The sequence below is a fragment of the Lissotriton helveticus genome, chromosome 8 (genome assembly GCF_964261635.1).
Source record: "Lissotriton helveticus chromosome 8, aLisHel1.1, whole genome shotgun sequence".
NCBI lineage: Eukaryota > Metazoa > Chordata > Amphibia > Caudata > Salamandridae > Lissotriton > Lissotriton helveticus.
The window spans coordinates 10630842-10643702 of NC_136069.1; the positions used below are offsets into that span (position 1 = coordinate 10630842).

A 12861-nucleotide genomic window follows, 5' to 3' on the forward strand; every position below is an offset into this window, starting at 1 on the left:
TCATTTCATTTCAATGTTATACATACAACAAGCATTTAACAGCTTTGGCGTCCCTGAATACTTCACTGACCCAGAATGCTTCATTCCCTCAGCAAGAGAAGCAGAGAAATTCTTGTTTTTTTTTAACTACACAGAGGAAGGTGGAGCCATGCAAGAATGAGTGCAGCCCTCCGTGGTCAGCCAGAATGTGTTACAGATATCGCTGGAGTCAAGCCTTGCTTATCTGCGGTGACGAATTCACAGAATAGATTCTGTTTCACCCACTTGAGACTAAAACTCTGCAATCTCTCGTCTAATTTTCTAAATGTGGACCTGGTTTGAAGACCTCATAGATGCCCCTGGGATGGGTAATCGATGCAATGCACCTGATGTTGTTTTGTAAACTTTACTCTGCTCTTAGGAAGCGGCTTCGAACCCCATTTCTTCGCACTTTTAACTATCACTCAATGTAGGCTCTGATTGTTGTACAGCACCTACCGACTGAATCACTTTGTCTGGCAGTAATTGATTTTATTTGCATTGCCCAGAAAACTGTTCTGTTGAGATTATTGCTGCTAAAAATGGGCAATCAAATGTAGTTGATGTTTTGTTATATATTGGAATTCTATGTATATTGCTTATAATGCATTTTAATAGTTTTCTAAATTTGTATGTACAAATTGTGGTGTTATTTAATGGCTATTTCCAAGCCGAATAAAGATTCTTTTGACTTTGGCATCAGAGTAATCCTCAAAAAAGTACCCTGCACCTTGCCATAAGAATAATTACAGCGAATAGGAGACTGGAAAGCATGGCCGCTCACCTCTAGTCTGGAGCGGCTAATTCCTACAATCACACTGATTTTTCCATAGAATATCACAGCACGGAGAAACTATCCCAAAAAGAAGTCTGCCAGTTAGTTCAAAGGCCAAAATTAAAAGATTACCATTATTAGATCTTCCGCCTCATTATTAAAAGTGATTTATTTGTTTACTATGTTTCTCTCATGGTAGATCTTTTCACATCCAACACCTAGAAGTTATTAGATTGCTGTATACGTGTTTTCGCTCACTCATATCATCACTTCCAAAGAAACGCCCATGACAATAACATTAAACATTATTCCAAATGTACCGCCTATGTCCATTTTTAGACGTAAAGAGCCACAGATCAGATTTTTAAAAATAAGTGGTCGTAGCTTTACGGAGTAACTGCATGTTGTTGCGCAGCGGGTACGGTTTGGAGATTCCCAGCATGGACGGAAGGGATCTGTCTTTGGTTCACACCGTTGGGGCCACGCTGAGCAGAGCGCGCCGATCTTCATCGACTGTAACGAATCTTCGACAAATCCTTCAGCAGCTTTATTGGCGACGAGCCAACGAAGCCAGGAGTCGGGCAACGGTGCTTCAGAATCTTCTGGTCTTTCTTATTGTGTCTTTAGCTCCACCTGGAAGGGACAACCCTTCTCCGATTTATGGTACGGTAAGGTTCTTATGACTATAGGAACCACTGGAGCTCTGCAAAGGATGGCCACCAAGGGCCAGCCTGGGCCACAAGCACAGGAAGTAGGGGGGGCCCCAGTGGTGACCTGTGGGGTTTGCGTAGTGGTGCCCCAGGTCACAGTGTCTCCCGACAAGGAAGGGTGATCCTCCTCCCAGTTTGGATCTACCAGGATAGCGTTAGTCACAGCCTTTCGACTCCGGAAGCTCAGGATTCCTGGGGCGGCTCAAAAGTTCTTCTATCCTCTGAGTATCGATCTCCGAAGAGGCAACAGACTTGCTTGCGTCTTCTAGGGCCGCATGAGTGACATCCAGCCTCGCAGTCCTGTAAAAAGAGACAGCGCAAGAGTCATAGATGCAGGAAGTGAGACAGACAAAGCAAATGCGACAAGTGCAGTAAAAAGGTCACACAATGAAAACATAGGTAGCGGACTTCACAAAATGTGCAATAAATCAGCTAAACATTGTAAATAACAGTTTCAGTTTAACAGCCGGGTCTAGAGTCCTTTCCTGAATTCCAGTAGAGAGGATGAGGTACGGAGATGAATGAGAGGTTGTTCCAGGACTTCACCGCAAGGTAGTAGAAGCAGTGTCCCCCATTGGTGCTTTAGCGCATGCAGGGGCTGTGAGCGAGGGCGAGGGAGGTGGAGCGTAAGTTGCTGGAGGGTTGGTGGAAGTTCATGTGGTGTTTAATGTGTGCTGGCCCTTGGTTGTCGAGGGCTTTGTAGGTATGGATCAGCATCTTAAACTGGTATTTCTTCTGATCGGGGAGCCAGTGTATCTTCCTGAGGTGGGGGTGATGTGAGTATGCCTGGGGAGGTCGAGGATGAGTCTGCCCGCTGAGTTCTGGATGGCCTGCAGTCTTTTCAGGAGGTGGGCGGTGATTCCTACGTAGAGTGCCTTGCCATAGTTCAAGTTTGGATGACCACCAGGAGTCCTCACAGGCCAAGGCGTTGTTACCAAAGATCTGCACTTCTGTTTTGTCCATGTTGAGTTTAAGGCAGTTGTCTTTACACCGTCTAGTTACACATTTCATGAAGTTGCAGAAGTTGGCCCTAGTGGCGGAGGGGTCTTCACACAGCAAGAAGATGCGCTGGGTGTCGTCAGCGTAGGACATGATCCAGCGTTCATGGGATCTGACGATGTGGGACAATCGGGTCATCTAGGCGCTGAACAGTGTGTGGCTGAGGGCTGAGTCTTGAGGGACACCACAGATAATGTTTTAAGGTTCTGAGGTGAACAGTGGTAGGCGGGCTCTCTGGGTTCTCCCCGTAAGGAAGGAGGTAATCCACTTCAGGGCGTAGTTAAGTTAAGAAGTTGGCGGAGGATAAGGCAGATCAAACAGCGCTACTGATCAAGAGACCACAGAGCACTTTACAAGAAAGGACAAAATGCTTAGCTGTAATGTAATTTCTTTATATCGATTCACTCACTAAATTTGAATTAATATTTCTAACCATGTGCGAGATGTTGGAATGATTTAGAGAAAAAGCTCACCTAATATTACAAAACAATATGCATAACGATTGTTTCATTTTTAAGATTTAATAAAGGAAACAATTCTATATATATTAAATGCACCTCATAAAATCACAAATTGTTTCATTGTTCGGTGGATCAGCAGCTACGCACACTTTTGTTACTGTTCTCCTTTTTAAAGGGAAAAGATATAAGGGAACTGCCACAGACTCCCACAGAGAAAAAACTGTACAGTCAATTTAAGATATTCAAGGCACCCTACGTGTCCCAGCTTGGGCTCACAGGACAGCTCACCTCAGTTTAAATGTAATTACCTACTGAATGAGGGCCGTTGTCATATGCAACTTCTGCTTCCATTCTGTTGGCTCGATCTGGGAGGAAAAAGGTTACTTTATGAGCGCAAGGAACATACCCACTATTTGCACCTAAAAGATACTTACCTCTGGTAGAGACATTTCGGGTGGATATGGCAACTTCCGTCAGATTCCTTACCTTAGGAGTATCTGCCGGTGTCAGACTGGATCCAGAGACTTTTCTTCAGTAGCAATAGATCCCTCCAGCCCCACCAGGTGGCGGGACACGACTCCAGACGTGGCTCTTCTCAGCCAGGATGACCATCACCCATCTACGTAAGATACCTCCTGACCCAGTAGTATCAATTGCTTTTAATTTCTACACCCCAACAAACTCATGCAGAGAGGAACCAAAAGAGCTTACCAACAGCGGACAACAAGAAACACATCAGTAAACCTTGAAACTTTGAGTGGCTTTGAAAAGGAGGAAGGAGGATAGTGAGAAATCTGCAAGAAGGTCACCCATCCACCAGAAATATCACAACTTTTACTTCTGATGGATACAACTTCATGAAGATACCTCACCATATGAAAGAAATGCAGAGTAATCCCCACTGGGCGGCTGTAATGAGAAGTTTACCCAGAGGTATCATGTAATATTGCCCTGGCAAAGTGACCGTGACAACTTGCCTTATCTCTCACACAGTAATACTCGGCAAAGGTACGCAAAGAGGCCCAACCGGATGCACTACAAACAGCGGCCAGAGGAACGCACCAGTGATGACCGTATAAGCTACCGTAGCCATTGTGGAACGCACGCGCGGCAGAGGTACCTTTTTAATAAGCCATGGAAGATTTTCATGCAAAGAGTGATCCAATGAGAAAGAGTCAGTGTTGTGCCTTTTCAGACTACTGTGAAGCCCACAGACAGCTGATCATCCACACGCTTTGACCAGGCCGAATCAAGATAAAAGGGGACCGCTCATCAGCCCGTGAGGACACTCCTTTTCATGAAGTATGAGGAGATGGAAAAATGATGGTGCAGTGATATACTGGCCCATGTGGAAGACAGATCCCACTTTTGGAAGGAAGTTTAGACACGTTTGTGGCACCAGCATGTCTGGATAAATATCTTAAATTGTAGCCGACAGACGGGACCATCAACTGTCCGGCCCGGTCTGTTTAAAGTCGAAAGACAACCCAAACAATTGTGAATGGCTTCAGACAGCGATGACAGGACAAAAGTTATTACTAAGTTCTGCAGCAGAGCTACAAAGGCCTTGAGCAGAAACAAGTACAGTAAACCTTCAAGAAACGCTCTGCAAGAGGCGATTTAAGCAAAGAAGTCTTGTCTGGAGGCATAAAAATGGAGCTAGAAGACAGAAACCCCCAACTCTTGTTACACAAGGAAGAGCACAACACTTAGGCTTCATTTAGAGTTTGTCGGGTGGGTAGTCTGTCATAAACATGATGGATACCCCGTATACCCTAATGGACATAAATGATATATTAACACACCGGTAATAAGGCGGACGGGATATCTGTCACATTTGTGACAAAGTACCTCTCCACCAAACTCCAAATTTGGCTCTTTGGATGTTTGAAAGACAAGCCCCAAAAAGGGTTTAACCTGCAGTCTTGAACCAAGAAATAAATGGATCCCCGTGACGTCCATTGATCTACTTAGTGACCGGCTTCCAGCTGGCTAAGATGACATCCGCTATATGTGACAGTAAGCAGAGGTTTCTAACTGGCGCCCCTCAATCTCCATGTTTGCGGCTGAAGTATTTAAGGATTGAGGTGATGGACCTGACCATCTGTCTGTGTCAGCTGATAGATTATTTTGGATGGGAAGTGTAGTCCAAATCTTGAGTTCCAACAGATTGGCGTACCAAATCATTCTGGCCCAATCTGGGGCAACAGGAGCAGCTGTGCAAAACCCTTTAAAACCTTCTTCAGAACACTGTAGAGCAGTGAAATCAGGGGGGGGGGGACATATAGCAAACATGCTCAACCAGTTAAGCCAAAAGGTGCTTCCCTAGGAGCCTCACAGTGGGAAGTACGAAACAGCAGGCATGTCCCGGTGAGAGCGGTGTTATCCAAGTCTATGGAAATCCTAGCTGGGTGAAGAACACTGTAGTCATAGTGGACCTCGCCCACTGAATCCTCCACAGACAGGTGGGTTAAGGAGTCTACCTTGACATTCAAAGCACCGCTAAATGAGCTGCCTCTAGAAAAATGCCTCACGACAGAGCTCACTGCCACTAGCACAGGGTCCGAGAGCCCACGCCGCACAGTTGGTTGAGGTAACGGTTAAGCCTAGTGTTGTGGAAGTTATTTCACACATTATGTATCTCAATGAAGGTGCAAAACACATTCAGAGTTCAGCAGAAGCCCCTCAAATCCAACACATTTGTGGGAATGGTTATTTCCTTATGGTCAAAAGTCCTTGCACTGCCATCTTCCCGGCGTGATAACCCCAACTTACAGTGGAGGCTTCAGTAACAACGCTTGCCTGAAACGGAGTGCTGAATGGGTGACCTATTGTGAGGCTGGAGAGGCACATCCACCAATCGAGGTCTGAAATGGCAGGGTTGGAGATCTCCACGCGAGCAGAGACTCCCTTGAAGTTGCAGCATCTGTCTCCTGAAACAGTCGACTGGACTCCAGTTACGATCGGGCATGCATCACCGACAGGATGCACCATTCCATCAAGCACAGCAGACAAAGAACATGGACCTGGATCAGACGGGAACGCTGAAACAACAGAACAACACCCAGAATATCCACGATCCTCCGAAGCCGAGGGGAAATCCACATGCAGGGAATGTCGAGAATCCCTCCAACGAAAGCTAACCTCCGGGCTGGGAAGATGTGTAAACTCTGCCGGTTGATGGAGACATCCAGCAATGATGCAGGGTCATCGCGCACTCCAGAGGACTCAAGACCAGCATTGGGTACCCTGCTTCCTTCAGTCAATCATCCATGTATGGGAATACATGACCCCCCTAACTTCAGAGGGAATCTTAACACCACCGTCAGACCTTTATCAATGCTCTTTAAGTCTTCACCAAAGACAGCACTGCAAACTGTACTCTGGTCCAGAACAGGTTTGAGGAATCCACCCCTCATGTGCACAAAAGTCAAAGGAATCAACCGTGTGGCCCTCTTTCAAGAGCCCCACTTCTGAGGCCTTTTGCACAGCAAGGTGAGCACCTCTGCCTCCATGATCGAAGCAAGCATGTGCTGGGGAGAACTTCCTCGCAGACAAGTACGTGACTTGGAGGAGTGGAAAAAAAGGAAAAGGCATAATGCGGGAAGAAAGGCTGAAACAATTATGGATTGGACTTCAATTCCCAAATGGACAGAAAATGGTCCTCACGTGACCATGTAATGGTGAAGAGAGGACAAATCATGGAGGTTTTGGGACAGCACAGGCAGCATAAGATGAAGGGGCTGGAGCTGTCGTTGATAGCTGCTAACGGTGTTCCTTGGATCCACAACAGAAGAATTGCCCTGGGGTCTGAACAGGATCAGACGGTTGACCCTGCTGAGAAGGGTGACTGCTTGAAAAGCTGCAAAAATGCAGATATTTCCAGGTGAAACGGCTTGACTGGGGACGGTGACCACACTGAGTATGCTTCGAGCCGCTATTCATGAAGCGCTGCAGGCAGGAGTCGTCTTTCTTACTTAAGAGCCTCTTGTCATTTTTATCAAGGCAACCTGAGTATCCCTAAAAACCCAGGGAAAAACATCTTGGCACAACCGTGGAGAGTATCTGCCCTGGCTACAGAAAGGGGTATCATGTCAGCCGAATTTAGACCGCATTCAAGGATCAATTGTAGGTGTCTACACACAGTTTTATATTTCGCTTAAAGTGTGGGTATACCGTCCTAGGAGGCAGGAGGTGTCAGTGTGGTAGAGGGCCAAGCTGACCGAAGCGAAGATCTTATCACCCAAAGAGTTCAGATGCTTGACTCCTGGTTCGGCTGAGTCTGAGGGAAAGCATTAGGATTTAGTATAATTCTCGATGCTCAAACCATCAAGCGCTTCTAAGGATGCGTTAATAACAATGCTAGTCAGACTGCATGGGTCTATGGCGCTGAATGACGTGCCTGTGAAAACCGAGGCAGAGAAAAAATAATTCCAGGCAGACCGGACAGATTCTGGCAATGGTAGAAGCAGTTATCCAGCTGCTGAAGACGGCCCTAAGAGTGGTTGTATGTTCCGCAGACATCAGTCCGAAGGAAGATGGAAGGCACTGAAGGATTCCTGAAGGAAGATGGAAGGCACCTTCTGGAAATATTTACAGGTCACTCGCCTTGTGTAGGATTAGGAGGGATCATTGCCTTCAATACCGCTACAAATCATTCCATGCGCATCCAGTGCATCTGAACCGGAGCCAAAGGGACGATGGCAGAAATTGGGCCTGAAGAAAGGTACATTGGCATCGTAACCTGAAATATTTCAAGAGGGAGAGGTGCCAAGGCCAGAGCATGTTGTGCAAAGACAGATGGCTTCAGGGTCAGGGTGCCATATCAAACCCACCGCTGTGAGGCATAAGGAGTTCACAGGGTTGAGGGGCAGCCCTGAAAATAGCAACATAGCTTGTTGAAACCAAGAGGGGTGAGTAGACTGGGCTGGAAGCACCAGTATAATATCATGAAGCACTGGCATCAGCGCAAAGGAGGAAGTGCTCGGCTTCAGAGGAGAGCTCCTACCTCTCCTTTCTAAGCACAGTGTCTTCAAGGAAGTGTGTAGCTCTTTCCTGAGATGTTTTTTTTAATGCTTTTAATGGAAGAATCTCGTGGGGGATCGCGCCCTGTGAGTAAACCTTCCTGGTAGGATGAGTGGAACCATTTGTGGGTATCCTTCCTGCCCAGAGTTTGCCCTTAGGATCCATGGAACAGCAGAAGTCATAGGTCAAAAGATCGGGGTCAGACCTTAGACAGGACATGTAGATGTCTAGTGGATCTGACAGGCACACCTTTTTGCATTATCATTGAGTAGGTTTGAACATCTAGACATTAGAAAGTGGCAAACAGCTTCTTCTGCTGCATACTCATTGGGAAGTGAACCCAACCTATTTCGGCAAGGGTCAGAAACAGTGAACAGATAGCTGCATGCACGGAGGAGCCTTATTTGACATACTTTCCTAGGCAGACAGAGCTTCTTCTGGCAGAGATACTGCTGGGGAAAAAGTTTCTGGGTCCTGCTTAGTGCCTAGGAGATTTTCATAAGACAACGGATATGCAAGAAGATTAATCTATCAAAACTGATGCTATTGACAACTCACTCTCACTTCTCTATCAAGGGACCTTACTTAGTATTCCAACACACTGAACAGCACAGCACGCTCACTGCTTTTAAAAGAGAGGGAGATCAGTGTGTAGCTCCCACATACATACACACACAGCAGGAACGAACGCTTTAGAAGGGTCAAGATGGCACGACTAGACGCAAAGATTGCTGCTTGGGGTCAGCCCTGAGACCAAGCACAAGAGACTCAAGAGTGGTTATTATTCTGAGCGCACTCCAGGGCATTTCTTTCCACGCCTCTAGCTGAGGAGATATACTCTTGGTATAACCATGGAGCTTTCTTTCACAGACCGCATCAAAGACGGGTCTATCGCCATCCATCCTGGTACCACCCTAGGTAGTTGCTAGGCACAGGGTGTTCTGATCTTTCAAGATCCAGAGTAGTTTTTGTGGTTCCTCGGTTTAGTCGACCTTTCCCGCTGCAGGTGGGCAGAAAGTCATGTTTTTTAATGAAGACAACCAGTAGATAAGTTAAGGAGAGTGCCTCAGAATGAGCCAGGATTCTAGGCTGGCAAGAGGAATAACCACAAAAGCACCTTGTTCTAGCCTATGGATTTTGCAAACTCAAAAGGTGCTTCCAAGAAAACACACCGTATTAAACCTGTGCCTATAGCAACTGTTATGCAAGAAGAACTGGACCTCAGGTTATTAACCTCTGAGGATGGATACAAATATAACCTGGTCAGAATCTGCAACAATGAACTGGAGATCAGTCATAGATGGCAGGAGAGAGCTCTTAACTCACTGAGATACCTTGCCACATAAGGCTTTGGAGTCCACATTCCTGAAAGAGGACAGACCAGAGCGAAGTACCCCACAAGTGACATCTCAAAGACTTCAAGATGTACAATAGAAATTTGTGTGGATAACAAAAAACAAACACATTAGGAACAGAAAATTAGCGGATTACAATAATTTGATGTGGCAATTAAAAGGATATTTTTTTCACTACATTTCCAATCATGGCATTACTGAATGGTAAAAACTCAACAATATTTGCTTTGCAGTGTTAATAGCTAGAGACGTCAACAACAACAAAAAACACATAAGTTGTCTTTAGACTTTCCAACATGGACAGAATTGAACTGTTCGAACTCCGGGACACAGAGAAACACATATGTTGAGTACTCTCACACCGCTGTACTCAACATCTGAAGCTAATGAGTAAAGACATGTGGGCAACCTCCACGCTAATCCAAAGGCCAGCGAAGAAATGAGACGGGGAAAAGCTGTTGCATTGAAGAGATGGTGGTACAAAAATATTCCACATTCTGACTCCTTTGGCATATCAGAGATCCTAGCGCGGTGTTATCAACCTCTGGATAAAAAAAGTATTTGTTTGTACGTTCCTGAAATTTAAAAGAGGAACAAACTCCTCTTAGATGGGAGACCTGAGGGGGATGCAAAGCAAGCGGAGGAGATAGGCTGTAACAAGGAGGAGGAAAAGTGGACAAAAAAAAAATACAAAAGTTTATGAACAAAGAACGAGTTCATAGATCTGAATGAAGAGCCCATGATGGTTGTTAGACCTGACACCTTTTGGCGTGGTTCTTCCCCCATCTTTTTGCCTCTGACTCATGTGTTTTGATGCTGTGCTGGATTTCGTTTTTGCTGGTTTAGAATGCTTAGGACACTCTGCCACTGCTGATCAGTGCCAGAGTGTAAGTGCTCCCTCTGTAAATTGTGATATTGATTGAATATACCTGATTGGCATATTTGTATCACCACGAAGTCCCTAGTAAAGTGCACTGTGTGTGCCAGGGCTGGGGATGACAGATGCTACTAGTGGGCCTGCAGCGCAGATTGCGCCACCCACATGAGTAGCTTTAAAATGGTGACTCAGGCCTGCCAGCGCAGGGCCTGTGTGCAGTCAGAGACTGCCTGTCCCCCTGGCCAGTGTCTCCACTGGCTGGGCCTAACCCTTCCCTGTCTGTGCACCTCAGTCACCCCTATGGAAGGCTCAAGGTACCCCCCTGGGCAGGGTGCAGTGTATGGATAAGGTAGAGCATGTACTAGTGCAGGTCACATGCTCTGGTAGTGGGCAGCAGCCATTTTATGTGCTCACTGCTGTAAGGCTCTCTTGCTCCATAGAGTAACATGGAGGTGGCTGGCCCCATGTGATGCCAGCCTATCTTCCCATAGGAACAAGATGGGACATAAGTGAAAGATATCCCTGAACTCAGAATTTAATGACACATCTTTTAGTGAAGGGTGTTTTTAAATCCTGTGATGGAGAATAGCACTTTTAGAAAGTGGCTGTTCTCTTGTCTAAACCTTTCTGTGTGCCTGGGTTTGTGGAATGCCTGCCTGGTCTGGATGTGACAGAGGGCTGCAGGGCCTCCGGAGGAGGGGGTCGGAGTTAGCCATGGGTGAAAGGCCGCATCTGCTGCTAGGGAGGTGGGAGGAAGAAGTGCCTGATCGTGCTGGGCTGTGCCTGCCTACCCCCATGCTGGCTCCCTCTCCGGCCGGCCAACTGACACCTCTGACACTGAAGCTGACAGGAAGAAGAAAACCAGAAACACCTCAGTGCTTCAGCAACCCCCAGAACTGGTTTAGACTGGAGTCAGGGCCGCTTGCACAAAGACTTCAAAGGACTTCAAAGACTTTGAGGGGTATAAGGAAAGGACCCCTGACTACAGAAGATTAGATTCTGAATTTCTACAATCAAGGAGGAACCTCTGCTGGAAGAAGGACTGCCGGGGAACTAAAGGAAGATTGCCTTGCTGTGTGCTCTAAGGGCTGACCTGTTCTGCTGTCTAACTGGAAGCTGAGGAGGAGAAAGGGTCTTTGCTGTGTGCTGTGACCCTACCTGCTTGAAACTGCCAAGACTTTGCTGTGTGCTGTGTCTACAATCTTGAATCTCCAAGGGCCTGAGAAGAGCTGGCCCCCTGTCTGCAACCCAGGAACATAAAGGAAACAAGACTCTGCTGTGCCCCCTGAAGCTGCTGTGTGGCAAGGAGATCGCGAAATTGCTGTGTGCAGGGAAACTCGGGGACTGCTGGACTAAGCCCTGCTGATTGCCCCGTGTAGCGCGCTGGCTGCTCTCTGTTCTGCTTGAGAGCGCCGCGCTGACTACTAACTGCTGTATCTCGAGATCGACGTGTTCATCGACACGTGCTTGTGGGGGCCAGAGGGTTCTGAAGCGCTCCAGCGTGGCGCGGGCTAATTCCGCTTGACCCGCCTCAGCATCGCCGCGGGCCCGGGCCCTGAAATCACCCCCGAGGGTCTGCTCGCAGCCACGAAGGGGCCGCGCTGTGGTTGGCTGCCGCCGTAGGCTGAGTGAGAAACGCCGCAACCGGATTGGTCGATTTCCCCAGAGCAGGCGGTGACGTCACGGGAGGCTCGGCAGAAGCGCCGCGACCGGATTGGCTGATTACCCCTGAGTGACGGTGTCGTCACGGGAGGCTCGGCTGAAGTGCCGCGACAGGATTGGTTCCCGTCATCAAGGACCTCGTCTGCCTGCGTAATATCACCGCCGGGACCGGGGAAGACTGACCCGACCTCGCCGAGGGAATTGTAAGAGTGCTCGAGCCCCCGGCCTGTCGTCTCTGCTCCTCGCCGCCCCTGAGAGACTGGGAGCGGGCGGAGAACCTGCTGAGACCGGCCGGGCCCGAGTGCGAGTGAGCGCTGGCAAGGCAGGCTCGCCTGAGGCAGAAAGAAGTGCCGGGGGAGGGAAAAGGAGTCCCCCCAGCCTTCGGGTGAGACGCGCTGCCGCGCTTGGCATTCCTGGCATTAGGGGCAGATCGACTTGGCTATTTTAAGCGCTGACATTGTTTTCCTGGCTCGTTTTGAGAGCAAATTAATTATAAATCAGTGGCAATATTTTTTTACCTGCTGATTAAGGAGACTTGAGACATTTGTTTTACATGAGAACTTCCTGAAACTACGTACCACCATTAAGATTAAGTGCATCATTTTTATAACCAAGTGATTATCGTGCAACTGCCTTATTTACATTGCTGAAACTAGATAAAGTTATATATTTTTATAAAATTATAAAATATACTTACCTGTGTGGTCTCAGTTTGTGGTGGATTGGGGATTACTGTTGTGTTAAGTGCAAATGTTATCCACATTGCCTCTGTTTAGCCTAGACTGCTCGCGCCATGCTACCTAGAGGGTGAGCAGGGGTTATCTCAGAGGGCTATTCCTTCACCCTGACTAGAAGCAAGGGTCCCTACTTGGTCTAAGGTACTTACCTCTGCCAACTAGAGACCCCCAGTTCTAACAATGGTGAACAACAATTTGACTGAAATCCAGAGGACTTGCTTGTAAATACAGGATATTTACAA

At 47.4% G+C, this 12861-nt stretch overlaps 1 protein-coding gene across 1 annotated transcript in view; it reads right to left on the bottom strand.

Annotated features, from left to right (window-relative positions):
• Nucleotides 1–943: 943 nt before the first annotated feature.
• The window catches only part of TIMMDC1 (translocase of inner mitochondrial membrane domain containing 1), a 78237-nt gene continuing 66319 nt past the window's right edge, over nt 944–12861 (bottom strand). The window contains exon 8 of the mRNA XM_078655879.1: nt 944–1803. Within this exon, the coding sequence (XP_078512005.1) occupies nt 1659–1803 (145 nt within the window). The 3' untranslated portion in view covers nt 944–1658. The remainder of the gene's footprint in view (nt 1804–12861) is intronic.